The following is a 21945-nucleotide window of genomic DNA, read 5'->3' as shown; positions in this document are numbered from 1 at the left end:
AGTACTACATTTCAAAAAGTCTTTCAGACTAAAACTTCTTTCTTGCCAGAATGTTTTGAATAAAATTTATACAATAACTTTTACAATATTTAAGTATTTACACATCGCTATTATACATCAACTTTAGTTTTACGCGCGAGTAATTGAAAAACATAATACCAAAATCGGTAACAACTCATTTCTCGCCTTTTTGGCGATAAAGGTAGACCTCGCATGAGGTAAAACTTCTTGAAATCTGCCACTTGCAGTAAGAATGAAAGATTAACTTAAGTTTGCAAAGTAACATAAAATGTTACTTATCTTTGTGACATTCGGACATTCTTTTCTGAGCCCAGTCCTGGAAGGTAGCACATATTCTCGTTTGATTTATCCTCCTTCTTGTGCGGGCTCGCCCTTCAGTGCCTTCCTCTAGAAGCTTTCTTTTTTCTCCAGTTCGGTCACCCTTGAATACCTTCTTTTTCGCCTCTGCCTGTGGTCTTGGCCGTTTGATGGCAGCTGGTCTTGGCGGAACCGGGAAACTTCTTTCGCGTTCCTGCTTGGACCTCGTTGCTGGCCGTTCAAATTTTCCTTGTAACTTTTCCGCCGCCGCTGGTGGCCCTTCCGCAGTTCGGCGACATTTGCTGCGGAGAGTTCTGTCGGATGAGTAGATCTTCCGTTTTAGAGCCGGGTTATAGTTGCCGTCATTTCTCCTGGCTCTCTTTGCATACGTCGTCCTTCTCCCTTCTTCATTCTGGGGGTGTTCGTGAGCTCTCTTTTCTGGACGGTGTTACGGCTTCTTTTTCTTGCTACCTTCAATTTTTCCGCGGGGAAATTTTCTTTTCACTTGCTCCTGCCTCTTACTGGCTTGCCCTTGTACTTGTCGTTTTTCCACCTCTGGAACTTGTACCTGCGGTGTCTGCCGTGCCGGATCCTGCAAAAGATCTGAAAATATTTGAATTTTATTACGATCATAGTAGGGTTTGATTTGATCAATGTTTGCGGAGCAGGTTTCCCCATTCCTGGCTTTTAACACTACTACAGCGTGAGTTATTTTTTCTATGACATATGGTCCATAAGGATATAAAAGAGTAGAGACCTTCCTTCCAGTTAAGGTTTAAGGTAATGTTATATATATATATATATATATATATGCTGGCGTAAACTTCAATTTTATAAATGTCGGTTTCGATCAAAATTTATATTGTGTTAAAGCGACTTTCTTCTTTCGAATCCTGGTAAAAATTTGCTTTTATCTCATTTACAACGAGTCACGACTGTTTTACTTACTTGTCAGCTTCGTTTTGAAATTAGAATTTCTTCTACAAATTCAATAAAATATGTATTTATTTGTTTACTTCTTTAATTTTTATTCTGATATTGGATTCTGTTACTAAATAAATTTCTATGAATAAATATTAACTCTGATTTCCCGAACCAAATTTTCGAACTCCTACAAGCAATTTTTTCTGGGAGATTTCAGGAATGCTTAACTTCTTTCTTCAGAAAATCCATTAATATGAGAGTGAATTGGAGCTTAACATTAGTCAGGTTATAAGATATTTCTCCCGCCTCATTAGCGAGCCTTCGTGGTGTAGTGGTGGTCTGCACGCTCAGCGCGTAGTTGAGAGGTCCGCGGTTCGATTCCCGGCGAAGGCGTTGCGAATTTTTCATCTTGCCTGCTTCCAAAAATACCTAATGTCTCTACACTGGCGCCCGAACTAAAAGAATGATGGATGATGATTCTCCTCACCCAGGATTTGGTAATTGGGTCCCATAAAAACCCCAGTCGCCCTTTAAAAGGGGAAGTATATAAGATATTTTCCCCGCCTTCTTAGCGAGCCTTCGTGGTGTAGTGGTCTGCACGCTCACCGCGTTATTGAGAGGTCCGTGGTTCGGTTTCTCGGCGAAGGCGTTGCTAATTTTTCATCTTGCTTGCTTCCAAAAATACCTAATGTCTCTACAATGTATTTAGCTGTTTATTTTAGAATTGTTAGTCGTCTGACTGCTTTTGATTTTGCTATTGATTATTGCTATAGACTACTACTCTACAAGCAATTTTTTTATCCTAGGTCTTGCTTGTGTATAAAGAAAACACTTTGCCTTATTTTTTTTTTCTTCTCGGCTATTTATAGCCATTTATCTTATCTGTAAGAGTTACTATTAACCAAAATAAAGTTTTAATCTCTTACAACAAAATTACGGGACGTAACAATATGCTATTTTTATATATAAATTTACAAGAATAATTCGCGTGTTAAATGTTTTCCGAAAAACATATTCTCACACTTTCTTAGTTATGATGCTATTCTTCAGTATCTCTCAAAAAAAGTGCAGAATTAATTGCTAGCTAGCTGCAGGCGATGCAAAAGTTTTTTCAGTGAAAAAAAGTTTTAAGTAGCTTTTGACATTACAAAAGTCGTTCGGCTTTATTTTATAATATTCTGGTTAATTAATTATTTATATTTATTATCGTATTAAAGGAATGATTAAATGATATTTGTTATCTTAATAGAATGAATGATAAAATTATATTTGTTATCTTAATAGAACGAATGATAAAATGATATTTGTTATTTTAAATAGAACGAATTATAAAATGATATTTATTGTCTTATTAGAATGAAAGTGGTTGAACGTCTTCTGTAGGATTCTGATTCCTTATTTTTGTTCATTTAGATACTAGATGGCAATAAAGACGATCCTAAGAAGACATCTCCTTCGAGATGGCCGGCAGCTGCCGCACCTTGGACATGCTGCGGAGATGAAGGAGACAGTCAGCTAAAGTCGATCATCTTGTGGTTGGCTGCAAGCATGGCCGAACTACCAGCCCTTATCCTCTACACTCTGCAAGAACCAGCATTAGATGACGTAATGTTCTTTTTAAAAGTAAAACAAATTCTGTGCCGTTTTCAGAAACAACACTTTTCTATTGGATTGTGTCACATAAGTATTTGAAATAGGATCAGCAGTTATTAGATATGTAAACCAAATTTGCATTTTGGAGACACGCAAAATTTTTAATCACCAGTGCACTCATGCACATACGTGAATGATATGATATTCATCTGCAACGTTTCAAGCTGATTTACGCTATCCAACAGCGATTTTACGAAATATGCAATTTATGCTAATTTTTATGTACTTTTGTTGGCTAATGACAAAAGTGAAATCATATTTTTTTTATGATCCGCAGTTATTTTTATAATATGAAATTATTTTCCTTGTTATTGCTTTATTGGCATTAAGGATTCAGTTACGCTGTTTCAACAGGCAAAGTAAGGATAAATAGACAGATTAAAATTACGAATGATAGTACATTGGGGATGAATTTGATGGTTCTAATTGTTGAATTTTTTTTAAAACATGAATATCTTTGGATGGGAGAAGACAATTCTTTTTATAAGTATATTTATACTTCTGCAAACACTGCCATACTTCAAGTTTGTGAACCCCAAAACTTAAATGCGTGACACCTGTGTGTCAACTAGTTACTGTTCATGATATGAGTTAGTAGAATGATCTGACAAATTTCCATTTTTATTAATGCCTTTTAAATTAGAATGAATTTTGAAAATTGTAATTTTTGTCAAAATTCTTTAAAAATGCCTTCAAATTTACATTTCACAATAAAAAGAAGCAATCAAACTTGAAAATTAATTGCCCTTAAAAATCGTATATATTTGTTTTTTATTCAGTTTCTAAAAGAAATGCGATTTTAAATTATAAATTTTTCCTCTATAGTTATGTAAGCAACTTTTTAGTTTCATAAAATGTATTAATTTTGAATTTTTTAGTCCTAATTCACATCTTTTTTTTTGGGGGGGGGGACAAAATGCTTGAATCTTTAGAAAGTAAGTGTTCTTACGTATCAAAATAAACTATTACGCAACCACCTTATTATGGACTCTAGAGACTAATAAACCGTTTTTAAGTAATTTCTAATCCAGTTCGCATTCCTGATAAGTATAGAGAGAATGCTGCTAATTATAGGTCATCCGTATTCTGTATTTTATGAAATAAATCAGCTGTGTTTTATTTCACCAACTATAGTAAATATCCTATCGTATTTTACATATAAAACTTTAAAGCTTATGTATTTTTTAATCTAGTGTCTTTATATTATTGAATTCAAGTATGGTATATTTTTACTTTCTAAAGAACTGTTAAATTTATTCCATAAGTTAAGCTGATTTTTGTTGTTTGACTTCTGTATTAGTAAGTTGAACTAACTCAGATTTAACATCTAATGCAACAAAAAGAACAAGATCACGTGTAATTAATCGAAATTGCAGTTAATCTTAATTGCTAATACGCCATAATTTTCCTGTAAAAACATACCTGAAAGACTGTTATAACTAAAAATACCCAACTTTCATAAAACGTAGCTTTCTCTCCCGTAGAAAAACAACAGAATTTCACAACTATAGTGCTTTCAGAGTCATTCATAGATAACCGTAATTAACACAATTCTACGTGTTATATTTACTTACTTCTAAAATCTTGCAAATATTAAATCACACCTAGATTTCTTTTCTGGATATGCGCAGTATGCATTAGTTTGCTTAACATTTCTAACTCTATCTACAATCTGCTATTACACATACTGGAAGAGGTTTCGGTTAAAAGATATTAATAGCAGTTTTATGCTGACTTTTTCTAATTTCCATTGACTTGCTTTGCTTCATCTGCGTTATTCACAGCCCTCTCCTTTTTACTCTAGCAAACCGAAAAATATAAGTGTGCGTGCTGAGAGGGGGAGTAAGAACTATCGAATTTGTTCTGAAAAAGAGAAAAATCGCTAGTTTAGCTGGAATGGAAAATCTTCAAAAACCTGCGCGTATTTCTCATATCAATTAGTTAATTAAATCCTTTTTGTCATCATTATCAAGTAACTTAGTTATCAGTGAAATCTACAGGGTGTTTCAGCAATTCGGTTGCAAACTTTCAAGAAAGATGGAGTACATATAGGCGATGGAAAATCAGATAACAATTGCGTGGTCGGAAACGCTTTCCCGGGGCAGTAGTAATGACACAAAACACAAGAAAGGATGAACAGATACAGGGGATGTTTATTATGCTCGGTGCAGCTAAAAATGTTGGAAATTGTTATTTTTGCATACATTAACAGCCTTGATGTGGGTCTTCACCTGAATGCAACATATCCTTAGCACTGAATGAGCAGGGGTGATTCGATGCATTGACCAGCAAGATTGATACACCTCACTTGCACTGGCTACTTTTTCTGGGATTTTTTCAAGACACTGGTGTCCCCCCCCCCCCGTTAACAGAGCTCATGAACTTGTTGCACGCATCTTGGCAGCTGCTGGGGAAGTTCGGGTCACGCCAGGTTTTTTCCAGAGCATCAGATTTTCCATGCGCCGGAAATGTGAGGCCTGCATCGCGGTCCGGGGTTGTAATTTCGATGTTGTAAAATTTCTTTCTTTGTTGACAATTGTTGTCGTTTTTTATTTCATGGTTTCTGCTATACTAAGCATAATAAACATGCTTTTCATGTGTCTCTGTCCTTCGTTTCGTGTGTTTTGTGTTGTTACTATAGCGCCAGGAAAGCGTTTCAACCATGCATTGCTATGTGCTTTTCCGTCGTCCAGATGTACTTAATCTCTTCTCAAAGTTTGTAACCGAATTGCTTAAACACCCTGTATTTTGATTTGAGCACTGAAGTTTTCATATTATATCCGATTTTAATTGAGTTTTTCTCTTTCACAGATCATTTCTGTATATAGCAAAGTGTTGAATCGAAAATGGACAGTGGGGGATTTATCTTGCGAAGTTTTACGCTTCTGTCGCAATAGGATCTCACCTAAGCGGAAGATTGGTTTGCCGCCCCAGCTTTTCAGACAACTCATCGGTAGTGAAGCAGTCGCAGCATCTTCGCTCTCTTACAATTTGAGTCAGCAATCTTTGGACTAATGAGGATTGCTCATTCGTGTTTGTACATATCAAACCATCTGATGTGTGATATGTAGTTTAGATTTAAGTTTTATTTCCCTAGCTACATTTACCTCACTGGCTGAACATTTTGTATAGAATTTTTAAGCCGGGCAACTTGAAGATTCATCTGCTTTTAAACAGTGTTCAATTTCCAGCCAAAGTTTTGTGCTCACATGATAAAAAAATTAGCAATACTGTACCTTTGAAAGCTATTTTTGTAATAAATCCGACACACTAACTACATACTGAATTCTTATGTTCTCATATGTTCTTGTTCTATTGTGCTTCTACTTCACTTTCAGAAAATTTCAGATAAATTCTGTATTCGTTTAGATACGTAGCGGGAAAAAACATTCGTTTTGCATATTATGTATAAAATTCAAACAAAATATTACAAAACAGGTACGAAAGGAATCTCGATTCCTCGAAATTTTATGAGAATGATTTGCTAATAGAATTTACGAAAATAAATAATATTTGTTCTTATTAACTATCACCTCGCTTAATTGTTTGGCTTTAGAAGTAACTAAAATACTTCTTTTTTCATTTTTAAGGAAAATTACTAATTTAATATCACTTGAAGATATAAAGATAAAAATATTAAATGCTAACATTTACATGTTAAACAATCTTTTGTCAATAAGTAATAAAGCTGGCTGTCGTTTTGCGCTGATGTGAAATCAAGCGAGTGAGGAAAAATGAAAAAAAAAAAAAAAAACGTTTTAGCATTATTTATAATATACTTTATATTATAGAAAATCTTTATTACTAAATCATTGATTTTGAATAAAAAAGGGGTAAGTAGAACAATCTTTGCAATTGGATGCACTTTGTAAACTTGAATTTGCTGTATTGGAATCGACTTGAATGATAAAATTTGCTTGTTGAACTAAGATTGTACATGGGATTTCATTCGTAGTTTTTGCCCTTTCATTGTCAAAAAGGCAAGATCCAAGTAGTATTCCCTATACTTCAATATCTGTACCATGGAGGTAAGAAACTTCCTACCTCCATGATCTGTACACTGTGGGGGGGGGGAACAGTACTGTATTTTCCATTCTACTGGGCGAATTGACGAAGTTCAACTTGCGTTTTTCATGTCTCGAAAGCGTGACTTAGGATATATATTAGATTTATACATAGCGTTGTTCTCATATGGGCATTTTGACCCAAAGTCCGATTTTTTTGTAAAATGACATGTCCATTTTTTCCATATTTCGATTCTAAGACTCAAATTATGCCAAACTACTAAGTTTTGTAAACAATCGCAGGAGTAGTTTTTAAAAAATTAGCTTTCAAAATTTTAGCTCCTCAATGTTAATTGAATTTGATATATATTTATAAATATCTCTTTTATTATTAAACTCAAAAGTAATAAATCAAAACATCCTAATGAGATTTCAAAATCAAAGTTTAAAACTAATAGACGATCTGCGCAAATTGCTGCAGTCTCGAAAAAAAAAAATGTGATTTTTTAAAAGGAAGATCAAATGGTCTTAGTTAAAATGCAAGTTTGAAATCCATACTGCATGCGGGTCCTAACCAGTTTTTACTTCGATTGAAAGTTGTACTCAAAAGTAGTATATGAAAAATTAAAAATTAAAAAAATGGAAAGCTTTGCAATTACATAAGAGTAAAAAATAAAAATAAATACTGATCTCCTGAATTCAACCCTTCAAACAGAACTTGTCAAAGGAAAAGTGTTTTGAACCCCCAGAACCAACTTGATCAAGACTAAAATTATGCCAAATTATTCATGATTTTTTTATAAAACTTGCATGATTCCTTCTTCTAGAATTTGAAATTTAGGCTTAATCCAAATATAATTCTCACATTTTTTTATGATTTATTTTTTAAATTTGTATTTTAAAATATTTTTTATAAATTTTTCGAAAACATTTTTGTGTTATAACCCATAAAATTTTTAACATCGTCTTAAAGTAGGTGTATTTGTAGACATACTTGTAAATATTTAGAGTTTTTTATTCAAAATTTTCTAAGATATACACGAATTTACATATTGGAGCGTTTTGAAATTTCGCATCTTTTTTGTGAGCGATAATAACGCCAAATGTGATATACGCACTTTGTTAAAATTATTTGAAAGTATGAACGATGACTTTTTTTTCCGTTCGTCTACAGTGAAAAAAAAGAAAAGGAAAATAGGTTGGTATATATTGAGAAGTTCGCTATGTAAATTATTCTTGGCGAAAACTGGAAAAAAAAAAAAAAAAAAAAACGCCAAGATAACTTTTTGAATTTCTCCGTAAATTTCGCACCAAATTTTACAAAATTCAATATTTAGGCATAATTTGAGTCGTAGAATCGAAATATGGAAAAAAATTGGCATGCCATTTCAGAATATATCTGATTTTGTGTCAAAATACCTATGTTAGAATGAAGCCATATATAAATCTAATACATATTCTAAGTCGCGCTTTCGAGACATGTAAAACGCAATTTGAATTTCGTCAAGGCCCAGTAGAACCGTCCTTTTTTCTTTTTCTTTTCTTTCCCCCCTTTTTCCGTCCTTTTTTCTATGTTTGATAGTATACATATCAAACTGAACACGATTTTCAGTAAGCTATAGCAAAGATGAAAACTTTGATGTCTAAGGAGCCGTAAAATGAAATTTTAATTAAAAAAATTCCATATGTTCTTTAAAGAAACGATAATTTAATTTTGTTACCGAGTTAACAGTGCTTCAGTACGTTATTACTGATGCCTGTTTATAAAGTATACAGTATGTTTTTTAAATTCTCTTTATTACACATGCACTGTTTCATAGCTTTAAATATAACGACATTATAATACTCAGCAGCATTTAAATGCCGGAAAAATACCAGCTGCTGCCATTTGATTTATATTGTATAAAAGTTTTAATTTACGCGGGCTCCAGTTACTCTTGCTAGTCATCTCCGATGTAAATTGAGTTTATTTGTATTTCAACCTAATATGGATGACATTCTTATGACAGCTCTTTGGGATGTCATTTCAGAACTATGAAGGATATCGAGAACATATGGAAGATGATCTGCGAGATAAAAACAACCTTATTGACTTTCGAGGCAGGCTTTCCGACACATGTAAGATAAATTCAGTTAAAAATTGTAATTAAAAAAAAGTGCTGCCAACAGATATTGTTATTATTGACATTGATATTATTTGAAGCAAAACTGAAATTTTAAAGAATTTAGAACTTTTAAAGAAATATTTCAAATGATTATTATTATGAAAGCAATTTTCTTAATAATAAAACTGTAATCACTGTGATTAATTCAGTTAGTTAAATTAAGCACCCATTTCATTTCCTATTTGTATAGTTTATTTTCATCAAAAATTGTTAAGTAACACCTTTCATAAGTTACATTTAAATATTTAAATAGAAGCGTAAGCTTAGTTACAAACATGTAGTTCAATGGAAGAAAACTTTAAAGAAGAAAGAATTTCTTTTACTTGGGATTTAAGGGACTTAAAAAAGTGACCTGTTTAATTTTTCCAATTCTGCTTCTTTACTGCTTTTTACTTCTTTCAAATTATTAAATGAGCTTTTTGCTTCAACGAGAGCATTCTCAAATATTTTCCTGTAATAAAAGTGTACTGTATAAATTAAAGTGTTGATTTCTAGAAACATATATATTTACGCTTCTAACTATAACATAAATATAACTGCATATTTTGATTAAAAGCATTGCTAGAATTATCGAATCTTGTAGAAAAGGATGCTTAGCACTAAATACTGTGGTTGTTTTTTTTTATCATAAATTCTAGAGACATTAGGTTAATTGGAAAAGCCGGAGAGATGAAAAATGAGCAAACGCCTTCGCCGGGAATCAAACCACGGACTTCTGGAATACCGGCCCAGCGTGCAGAACCACTACACCACGAAGGCACGCTAGGAATGCGGGAGAAATGCCTTATAAAATAATATAAAGATAAAGTTATATTAAATGGTTTACATTAGGGAATTAAATTGGTTTGATTTATCTGATTATAACAAAGCACGCTAGGGTTATCTGCCTAGAATAAGGGATGCTTTCGTTGAGGACTTTCTAAGTGAAACTGGCTCGTACCACCTTACAACATGGTGAAAACTATGGAAACGTCCATGCAGTCAGCCCATTTGCGTAGAGTAGACCTCAGATCAAACTGCGAATGTTCAGCGACCTGTTGATCTCCAATAGTAGCATTTGTAGTTAATGTAGAGAAAACAAATAAACACCATCTTTGAAAATAGTTTTAACTTCTTACTGAATTGCTTTCTTTGCAAAGTTTACTAAAATGAAAGATAAAACTACTTTAATAAAAGGCTGGTCTATTCTTTTACCATTATTCTCATATCCAAAGTAGTCGTCAACTATAGTGATAGGCGAAAGTAATGGTATATAATTGATTTTTAAATATATTGAGTTATTTTATATAGGAAATCAGTCCAATGAATCTCTCGCAAATTAATTAGAAGTTCTTAACATTAGTAGTAACTCTGAATAAAAAATTATCTTCACTTTTTTGTTAATTTTCTAAATATCAGCATACACATGATTTGAATGAACGAAATGTATTGGAACAATTACGATATTTACGAAAATAAATATCATTTACATTCCATTTCTTGCCCGCAATTAACTCGAAGTCTCGTCTATATTTACCAAGCTGTAAATTAGTGATTATTTCAGTCTACTTTTCCTTACGATTGGAAATAGAAGACAATTTCCTACCTCTTATGTAACCCTAAAAAATTACGTTCAGTAATTGGAAGAATACATTCAAAATGTCAGTTCCTAGTAACAAATACTAATATGCATTTCAAAGAGACTTGCAGCTTTGAAAATAAACCCTTAAGCAACCGCAGGTAGAAGTTAAAGAATAGCGAAAGGTGAAGGTATTAAATCAAGATAAAGCCAAATATTCCTTCAGTTGAACTGTAATAGTTGGAGTAAAAGAAAGTTCAAATAACGTGTTTCATCGAGACATTGTCTGCAAAACTTTCAGAATGCTAGTTGCAGAGCAAAAATTCCTAGAAGGTGGTGGTGTATTGGTGTATTGAGAATACGGCAAAGCACACTAGGGCTATCTGCCTAAGGGGAGGGATGCCTTTCGTAGAGGACTTTCTAAGGGAAACTGGCTCGTATACACATTACACATGGGGAAAACCACGAAAACGCCCATGCAGCCAGCCCGTTCGCGGGATTCGAACCTCGGACCGAACTACCAGTGTTCAGCGATTTTACCGCTCGGCCGCTGGTGGGCCAATTCCTAGGATATAAATAAAAGTGATCGAAAGAAGATGTTTTATTTCGTAATAAATCATTAATATTATGTTAATAACTTTTAGCTAATTCATATTTTCAGAAAAACAAAATTCACTCTAATTCTCTTCAGTGGAAAGAATTTAGCTATCAAAAATTGAAAGACAGAGTGCAGAAGAAGAAGACTTAAAATGACACGAAATTATAAAGGTTCTCAGTGAATCGCTCTAAATGACAAGTACGAAGGTGTAAGAAACCTGCACTCATACATAAGTAAATACATAAAATAATGTGTTTGAAATTCTCAGAAACACTTAACTACAAATAAAATTAATTAAGAGTTGTGAATTTTATTATTTCCAGCAGGTCAGTAGCTCTACTATGCAAAATGTCTCTTATTATACCTTTATTCAATGTTTATTGAACATTTATGAAAATAATTTTATGTCAGACTGAGAAAACGGGAATATATATGAATGGGAAAGTGCAAAAGATTTCGTTCGCGAAATGGGAAAATTTCCAGTAAAACATCACAAAATATAGTCACAAAGATGCTAGAACTGTTATTGAGAGTTATGTACTCACTGAAGAATATTAAGCTAAATACTTTTAAACTATTTTGAATTTCTTTTCTTCATTTCATTCGTGCTTGTTGCCTTTTGTTGTGATGAATCTGAGACAGTTTTCTAAGAATACATTTGCACAGAATTTTAGTTTAAATTTTTTATTTCCTTTATATTTCCTTAACAGTATATTATTATTTTTTGTTTCCAGAAAAACTTTGTTATTTTGATATTTTTACTGATTATTTTCAAGTAAAATGAATGCGCCAAAATACCATTACAGTTCTGTAAATCGCAGTCAGGAGAAACAAAAGCTCACTTTAGGTGCCTAAGATAGCAAGCCATTTACTTTGCTGAAAGTTATAATTAATTAAAATACTTTTTTAATTAATTTCTTATGTGAGAGCAAAATATCATGTTAAAATGTACATATCTTAACACTGCTTACGAAACTATTCCTCGGGTCCTAAGTTAAAAGTGTTGATTAAACAGAAACAGAAAGTGAAAGATTTAAAACAGAAAGTGAAAGAAAGTAAAGATTTAGTTTCTATTCATTTACAGTAAAGCAATTGTGGGATGTGTGCCTAAAGGGAGGGATGACTTTATGGAGGACTTTCTAAGGGAAATTTGGTTGTATACACATTATACATGGAGAAACCACGAAAGCGCTCATGCAGCCAGTCCGTTCGCCGGGATACCAACCGCGGACCGAACTACCAGTGTTCAGCGACTTTACCGCTCAGCGGCTGATGGGCCGAGAAAGTAAAGAATAAAACCAATTAAAACTAATTATTTCTCATTTTCAGCACACGCGATAAAGCTAATTTTTTTTTCAAAAAACGCTATTTAAACAAAACAAAATAATCGTTCTTTTTTAATTTTGCGTCTTGTGTTGATTGCAGGCATTACCTATGCATCCTAAAGATGTTTACTGAAAAATTTTTAAACAGCAGTTACACATAGTGAAACGTTATTAATAAGTAAAATGGCCATATTAGCTTTTATTTGTAATTCTATGAATAATAATAATAATAATAATAATAAAGACTACCTATTATGCATAAATTCATGTACTATCTTTAGAACATAAATTATACACTATGTTTAAAAAATATGATTATCTTTAAAATCTATTTATGTACTTACAGAATTACTTTCCTTTGACTCAGAGGTATTTCGATTTCCTTTTGGCTGCGTGGTGTTTGGTACATGATGATGTCATCTAATTCGTTCTTGGCTTTATTCAGAGCGGTAATTGTTTCCTCGTCTATAAAAATGAAAAAAAGAAATTTATGAAAGAAAGCTTAAATGAACCTCATAATTTGATTAGAAGATAAAAGAAGAACTTGATTACAGAATGGGATGTAAATTTTCAGTTCTAGGAGCGATGGAATGTTTTTGCTTACTTTTCAGGTAAAAATTCAAAACTTCTACCATTTATCTAAGTAAATCTTAGACAACAAATGTCATCTTTTATGAACATTTCGTATTCCTAAGATCTTCCTAGAAATCTTAGATGTGAATAAATATGAAAATTCTTATTACCATATTGATTTGAGTTTATATTTAATTGCAAGATTTTTGTACAAGAGAAACCAAGCGATGATAAAACTCATCGTTTTTATTTTCAGAGTAATTTATTTATTAGTTTAGTAGTTATTTGGAAATTATACGCTATTTCATTATATTTTCCTTTTGAAAATACTCCCATTATTTTTTTGACGACTTCAGCTTCTATTTGTATTGAAAAGTGAATTTTTTGTTTTTGTTAAACGTAGCAATAGATAACGGCTTAAAAATTTTTAGGAATCAGAATCATATATTAATTTTAATAATTCACTATCATCTATTTTGATCTTACACACGCTTTCAACTAATCCTCCAATTTACTTTAGAACTGTAGATTAAGAAGTTAACGAATTACCGGTTTTACTAAAAATTCCATAATCTTCTTTCTGTTTTTGATATTAGGATCAAAAACCTTAGAAACATTGAAATACGTGGCTCAGCTTCCTTTTATACTATCGATCAAATCATTCATTAGCTCATTGTTCAATGACGTGTTTAAATTGTTAGTTCTTCGAGCATGAATTTCAATATAATGTCAGCCATATATTATCCCCCTCCTCCCTGTGCGCTCTATTTGCTTATAGGCGTTGTCACTACTAAGGCCGGAAGCAGTTTTCCCTTTATTATGGAGGCATCTAATAAGTGAACCACAATTGCTTCTTCTGAAGCGACGGACAAATTACACCCATGCCTTCTCCGGGATTCGAACCCCAGACCTTCGGTACTGTAGTTAGAGTCACTAACCACTTTCCTGTCTGAGAGGCACATCATAAATTAACATTTTCACAATAAATGTTTCAACAATTTATCAGTTGTAAAGGTAGCCAGCAATCTAAGTTCATTGTCTTCAAAACTATGAATATAAGGTCTTAAATCTATTAGATTCTGTCTTATAGTATTTATGAAAAATATATCAACATAGCTATCAGACTGTTCCTACGTGTCTGAGCGCGTAATATCATCAATTTCTTTGTTTTTGAAGTGTATCACTGTTTTTGTCGATGATTAACGGAATATTTTAACTGTTTTTTGTCTTTTTAAATCAGAGAACTCATTCGTATATTCTGTAAAGATTTTAATTGAGCATCAAATAATTCTGTCTTGTACAATTTCAAAAACATCACGATCATTTTTCAAATCTTTATCATTTTCATGGATCGGAGCGGAAATAAATCGATGCATTTATATCATATTTGATATACGTTATTTAGCAAACTACCGACAAAGTTTTTGGCTATTTGTTTTCATTATATCCTTAACTAAGACCTAATACTTCATTTTTCTTAAATGAAAAGGAGAATATTTTTAGTCTCTTTCTTCAAAGGCAGTTCCTTTTAGCCTCCTGATTATTCTTATCTGTTTGTTTTTTACGACTTCTCAGTTACAGAAATTGGAATAAATCATAGAGTATGCTGTATAACTAAAGCAGGGGGTCCCCCAACCTTTTTGTCCTTAAGAACACATTCTAGAATATCTGTTGGACGGTGGGCACCATTTACTTTTTCAAAGTGAATTTATAGTTGGATAGAGTTAATAATACATGCACATAAAAAAAAAAAAAGAAATCGGTCGCATTTCGCGTGTATTTCATTAAAAAAGAGAAAACTTTCATATAAAATTTTATTGAAAACTAAAACATTTTTATTATGATGGTGCAGCGACGGGCTTAAAACCATGTGTTCGATACTATAATTTAACATCCTATGACTTCACTTGCTCAGAGAATTCTGAGAAGAGAAGTTCATTTGCAACTTAAGTTGTATGGCTAGATCGGCGAAACGCTGAGCTTATTTAGATTTCTCTTTTCTGCTGCTGAAAGAGTCGGAAGCAAGAAATTTTTGTAATGTAACTCTTGTATGTAATATAAATACAAAATGTTTCTCATTTAAAAAACTAACAAAAAAAGGTTTTAGTTCAAGTTGGGTCATTATTTATAGAATGATTTTTTATCAAAGTACTTAAAGTTAAACGTACGGAAATGAACGCTAAAATAAAACTTACATTCTTTTCTTGTTTCTTCTATCAAGTTATAAATATTTTCATTTACTCCACCGACTCCCTTAAAAATATGAAAAAATGTAAATATCTATTTATAAAATAAGGTATCAATAAAATAGTTTATTTAAGATTAAAAAAAGGAAGACATTATTTTGAATACATTGCTAAACAACCTCCTGGGGGAAAAAAGTAGAAGATTTATGCTAAATTGTCAAGCATCGCTTCGATTTAAAATGTATAAAAAGATTAATGCTCTGAGATGCGGATTACTATTTTTCTTGCGTTTGTTTTCACATTGTTATCGGATCGGATTCGGGAGATATTTTCCCGGCAAATTTTGCTTGAGAGCTAGAATTATATTGGCAGAGCATCGATATCAGAAGGCGCTGGAAACTTCTCCCTTTGTTTTCGAAACTAAATTTCTTCGTTAAAATTTTCTTCCACACTGTCAGACTTTTTCTAGCAATCTGTCTATTGTCCTTAGTGACGCTTACATATTTGAAAATATTTAGACGTGAGATCTAGCGTGGTCATATATTTTTAGATTTAATTTTCTTAATTATCTCTTTAATTATTGGTAAGGTATAAACGGGATATTTTGTTAGACGATTTAATTTTCTATAGTACATAGCTAATTGCCAGGCCTTAAAATAGATGAGAGGAAGATTATTCCTTTTCCAGCTAAATAGTATAGGGCTAGTGCAGAGACTAATCACGATGATTATTTTGCTTTTCTATATATCAGAAAAGTGGTTTTCTATGATTTCTTCTTCAACTTTATTGTAGCCCTGGGATTTTGCTCTAAATGGGGGATTTATTTCCTGTTTCGATCAAGTGACGCATCATAAGCGTTAACCCTGGGATACTATCAAATGAATTTGAAAAATTTCTTATCAACTTCTGCTCCAATTTTCTTTTTTTTCTAGAGGCAAATTTTTCAGAACCAAATATCACGGGTTTATTTTTTTCCTCCAACTTGTTCATATCAAATCGTACCTGTTACGAATTTTGTATTTAGTTTGATATTTTTAGTAGAATTATAATTAAAATTGTTTTATTTCTCCGGGCAATGCAGCACGAAACATATTTTAAGAGAAAGCTACCGGAAAAGTAAAAATACAGGAGCACGTGTATTTAACATTTAATAAATATAACCTCGTAATTTATATTTAATCTGAATAAATGTGATTGACTTATTTGTTAACTGTAAACGTAATTCTACTCTTTTGCTTACCAGAAATCTCAAAAAGCAAAAATTACAAGAATTTCTCGAGAGTGATTTAAAGCTATAGATTTCCAAACAGAGAACATCTCATCTCAGTTGTTTAGTTAGCTGCTGTTGTTATTGTTGACCGGATTAGCTTTCTCTGCGCTGTGGATTGCGTTCTATTTAACGTTTAACTGATTATATTGCGTGATATTACACCAGTATCTTTGAGGAAAAATCTAGCGTTCTGTTATATTTCTTTTGATTAGAATACATTTTATTAACCTCTTATTGGACTTGTGCATTCAAACTATTACGAATCCGTACTCAGACAACATACCGAATCTGACTAGAATCAATTTTGGTGCCAAATGTTTGTAAGAAACCAGACCCCTGAAAAATTTCTAACCACAAACACACACAAAAAAACAATAAAGACAACGACAACAACAAAACAAACAAACAAAACACTGACTTGCACAAAGTCACTTGTCCTACGCATTCTCAATGTATTCGTTGCTCTGTTATGACCATAGTTCCTGTAACATCAAAAAAGCGATATTTGTTAATATTTTATATTTTTCTTAAAACATGTTTTCGACTAAAAACAGTTCTGAGCATTTGTGGTCAGTAAAGCATCTGACGAGATTCCATTCAAGACGATTTGTAAATTAGGAAGTGAGACATTTTTAATTAATCTGGTACTTCATTGAATCTGAGACGATTCTTTATTTTGGTATAGTTCACTTCTTTCACCCATAACACCCCTACCTAGTTTAAAGGTATTTGCTTATCAACACCCGCTTTCCTTTAATCAAAACTCTTTTCATATTTATCTTGCGATCGCAATTAACAGACGAACAATTTTGTTGGATACCAAAACGTTTTTTCCTATATAGTATATCCCCTGTTTCACATAAAATGTTTTTAAAGTATCCGCTCAAACTGTAGAGTAATTAGGTTAATTGGAAGCAGAAAAGATGAAAAATATGCAACCGCCTTCGCCGGGAATCGAACCACGGACTTCTGGAATACCGGCCCAGCGAGCTACCGTTACACCACGAAGGCAGGCTAGGGAAGTGGAAGAAATACCTTACAAAACTTTCACCAAATTGCTGTCTAATCATATTCTCCAAAACACGGTGACTTTGAGTTTTCAAAGTTAACTCAGTTAAGTTGTTCTAATATACCAGGATTTCTCCTTAACCCTATAAAATGTTGGGGATCGTGCGATAACCTGGGCAGTATTAAATTCAATAACATCCTAATCGGGTGTTTTCCCATACAACAGTTCTAGCACATGGCGTTTTTTATAACTTCACGCATTCTGATGATAACTACGGAAAGTTATAGATCATAATAATTGGATGATTAATATAAAATCCTTACAAGCGTAAGATTCATAATATATTTTTGTGTAATTTTATTTTCATTTTTAAGCCTTATTTCTACATATGTATATCTCTCTTTCCAGGTGATATAGCACACTTATGTATGTTTTCTGTTCATTGATCATAAATAAATATTTACTACTTCATGTGCCTAAAATCAGTGAGCCAGCATTTTATTTTTACCAGTTTCAGTTATTAAGGCAAATAATTAATTGTACAAAGCATACTCACCTTGATCGAAAATGATGAAAGGAAATTTTCTGAAAGACTTTGCGCTTCTTTTTCAAAGTTCTCTCTGAAGGAATTCAAACATGAATGCCATTTTTGATGATAATCATCATCTCAAAGATAAGAGAATTGACAGAAAATTTTTAAAAAATAGAATTAAATTTTTGCAACATAGTATAAATTATATCCCAGAGACAATGAATACGTCATCAGAGACTTAATTATTGTAGTGAAATATTTCACGATATACTTTTCTGAAACAACAAAATCTAAAGTTATCAAAAACAAACATAATTATTTATGGGAAAGAGACGCAATATAAATATGAAACTAGGGGGAAACTTAGATTGATATAGTTTTATATAAAACTGAAACCATCGGAATCAGTGTGTCATCAGGTAAGACTGGCAGATTTAGGAACTACGATAAGCAGATTTTTAGATAATTTTAGATGTAACTAAGGTAGGCAGATTTTCTTTTTACTATGGAAAGTTTCAAGAAATTTTAATACACTAACTGAAGAAGTTTTCTAGATAATTTAAGCAAAATTAAAATTATAATTTTGATTAAGAAACCAACTACTGAAGACTTTTTATTTATCTTTTTTAAAGTAGGATTCATTTTCTTTAAGACAAAGTTTTAATGCTTTTTTTTAGTCTCTGCGTGTATTAAAACACAAAGGTAAACAATCTTACAAATTCCTGACGAGTTAAAATCTGAACTAGAATCGTTAAGATCCCAAAAGTGAATTTATTAGTAGATGAGAAAATGACTTAAAAGCTTAGTTTGTGGAAAATCCAAGCAATTTCGAAAAATCTAAAGCACTATAAATTTCTCGGCTGATGAGAAAAAACTATTTACGATCGGAGAGAGCATCAGTTCTCAGTTGATTTCAGATTTTAAGCCAGATTATTGAGAGATCAATGTGAGAATTTACTCATTTGACGCTTTTTATATTGTCTTCTATTTAATATTCTTAGTAGTACTGATTATGCCCTATCATACTGAGAAAACATTTGCGAGTCCTTTTGTGAAACGTTTCAGAACTGTAAAGTTTTTCCTTTAGGAAAATAAATTTTATCAAGCTATCACCTGTTCTGTGTGCATTCAATCATTACGAACCTGTAGCCACATAACAAATAATATGAATCTCAGATATAACAGAGATACAAAATGCAATTATTCAAAGCAGGAAATTCATGAAGAACACGAATATTTTTATAATCTAAAAATTATAAACGTACGTATCCTTAAAACACTCTTCATTATATCCTTTGATTTTGAGGTGGGTGGCTGAGACATTTTCACGTAGAACTCGGTCCTTCTCTTCGAGGCTTCAGTATGAAAATAGTGACAAAAGAAACAAATTAACATGTTAATAGACGAACAACTAAATAAACAATAATTGCATATCAGAAATTACACCAGGAAGAACAAGGGAAAAGACTATTTGATTTCTTTATAAAATATTAATATAATAAAAAGGCCAGAAGAAAAAAGGAGGCAGATGTGGAAGAGGCACCAGATACGCCTCCGATTGGCCATCAGATAATGCCTCTATCCAACTAACTACCTTCAGCACACACCGACTGCTGTGAGCATCCGCAGTGAATACTAGAGCAGGAGCCTTGGTACAATATTATTTACCATGCTACAATATGTACTAGGTAAACTGATCAAGATACTTCGTTCTTAGTTATATAAAATATAATCCTAAAACAATATAATCTTAAATAGAAACCTAATTACAGTCTCAAGTACTGATTTTTGAATAAATGCTATGTTCGTAATATAATTAACAGTAAACAAAATGAAATACAGTAATATACTAATATACAGTAAATACAGTAACGTAATACAGTCTCAAAGCATATTTCATTTAAGAACTATTGTAGCAGGTCAACTATGCTATTAGAAATAGCAGTTTAATGTTCTTTTATATTACTTGACATATATTTTTGCATTCACTTGCTAGTTGGCTCATCATATTGTTGATTACGGCTGGAGTTTTCAAGATAAGTCTTTTAAATAAGCAGTTAGCATTTTTAGGATGTTTCAGATGAAAGTCCTGAACCATTGGACACTGGAAGACATAGTGGTCTGAGTCTCCCCTTTCCCCATATATGCAAATGTTACAGGAAGAAATATGTGGAGAAGGAGCCACAACCTGTTACATACTAGGTAAAAAAAAAATTTGAAAACTTATTAGCTTCTCTGAATGTTTTGGAAGAAGTCGTGTTTTCTCATCCTTTCTGCCGCATGAGGGGAAGAGTGATTAACTTAGTTGATCAGCTATGCTGTTTACCGAGAAATGGATTATCGTGTATACGTCTGCCGCATCACATTGTAACGATTATCGTGCCACATCGTGACATTTGCAATGCCGCCCATGATAAAGATAGCACATGAAACATGTATGTCCATAAAAACATGGAAAATGAAATGTTACGAATTTTATATGCATGTGAATAATTCTACTGAAATTATACGTGAAATTGTAATAATTTTTGTATAATGTAACATGAAAAATCTGAAATGGAAGGTCCTAGACATTTCTGGGCGGCCGCGCGTAAACTATATAGTCCCGAAGAGAGCATCATTTCTCAGTTATTAGTTCAGAGTTGACTTTGGAGTACAGAGATCTCCGTAAGAACTTCGGCTTTTAGATGCGCTTTGCATTGCGTTTTGTGTAACATTCTTAGTAGTTTGAAGTGTAACTACAGACCGAGAAGAACTGTACCAGTGCTTTTGTGGAAAGCTCCAGAACTGCAAAGTGTTTCTTTTGAGAGAATAAAGTTTATTGAGCTATTGTTCGTTTAGAATACATTCAATCCATTGCGAATCCATACAAGCAACATTATTATATATGAATTTCTAAAATGGATTCATTACAGCAGTTTCAGATATTGAATAGTACAATTATTTTTCCTACTATTCATTCTGAATTACCTGGCATAAGATAGTTTTACAGTGATTTTCTAAATTTAAACACACGATTACAAACTCAACATAGATAGAAAAGTTATGCTTTGATTCACATAAGTTTGTGCATGAATGTACGCAAGTTGGCAACACATTCATAATTAAAACATTGCAGCAAACAAAATATAGTTAGTTTCATTTAAAATAATTTTATATGTATGCCACATTCTGTACACTATTTTTTTTTTAAACTCTATAAACAAATGAAATTGAAACTTAGTAAAAAATGTGACCACCTCTGACCTTTATACAAGCTCTGCGTGACGTGCCATACCTTCAACTATGTAATCAAGGGCATCGTAGGGAAAAAATGCTATTCATGTAATAAGAGAGTTTCGAACTCTTTAATGTAGTAGCTTCAAGAGATAAAGGGCAGAAACAACATGTCGAAGAAAATCCCAAAGATATTCTACAGGTTTCAGGACAACCGAATATGGGGGCCAATTCTTGTGAGAATGCCTCATCTTCGAGGGATGAATCTGAATAATAATCCATGGACAAACTGCTGAAGCTTATAATCTCAAAATGAAGTTAAGGATTTCACTGCAATAGCTTGTAAGTCAAACTCCTGTAAAGGTCCGGCGGTCGATGCGATTACTCAAATAAAATCAAGGAATACCTTGCAGTGCCAGCATTGAATGTGTTGGTTCAGTAATATTATTGAACTTGTTCCGCATTCGTAATAGACTTTTGCATGTTGATAACTTTACTTCAAATCAGTATCTCAGGTTTCGATGTCTAAAGGTACATAAATCCGTCATGTACCATCTTTCCACATGTAGTATTTGCTACATGGTCCATCAGTTGCTATTAAAGTAAGGAAATCA

The 21945-nt window shown here is 32.5% G+C and overlaps 1 protein-coding gene across 3 annotated transcripts in view; it reads left to right on the top strand.

Annotated features, from left to right (window-relative positions):
• LOC118202980 (uncharacterized) overlaps nucleotides 1–6174 on the top strand; it is an 89726-nt gene extending 83552 nt beyond the window's left edge. For all 3 annotated transcript variants that reach the window (XM_035375213.2, XM_035375215.2, XM_035375214.2), the window contains exons 14-15: nucleotides 2656–2847; nucleotides 5707–6174. In XM_035375213.2, coding sequence (XP_035231104.1) covers nucleotides 2656–2847; nucleotides 5707–5910 — 396 coding nt within the window. In that variant the 3' untranslated portion in view covers nucleotides 5911–6174. The remainder of the gene's footprint in view (nucleotides 1–2655; nucleotides 2848–5706) is intronic.
• The last annotated feature ends 15771 nt before the right edge of the window (nucleotides 6175–21945 follow it).

Source organism: Stegodyphus dumicola, chromosome 3, assembly GCF_044657685.1.
Source record: "Stegodyphus dumicola isolate Sdum_Otavi_A_Nest chromosome 3, ASM4465768v1".
In the NCBI taxonomy this organism is placed as follows: Eukaryota; Metazoa; Arthropoda; class Arachnida; order Araneae; family Eresidae; genus Stegodyphus; species Stegodyphus dumicola.
Note: the sequence above shows the minus strand (reverse complement) of the source record. Positions and strands in the feature narration are given on the sequence as shown.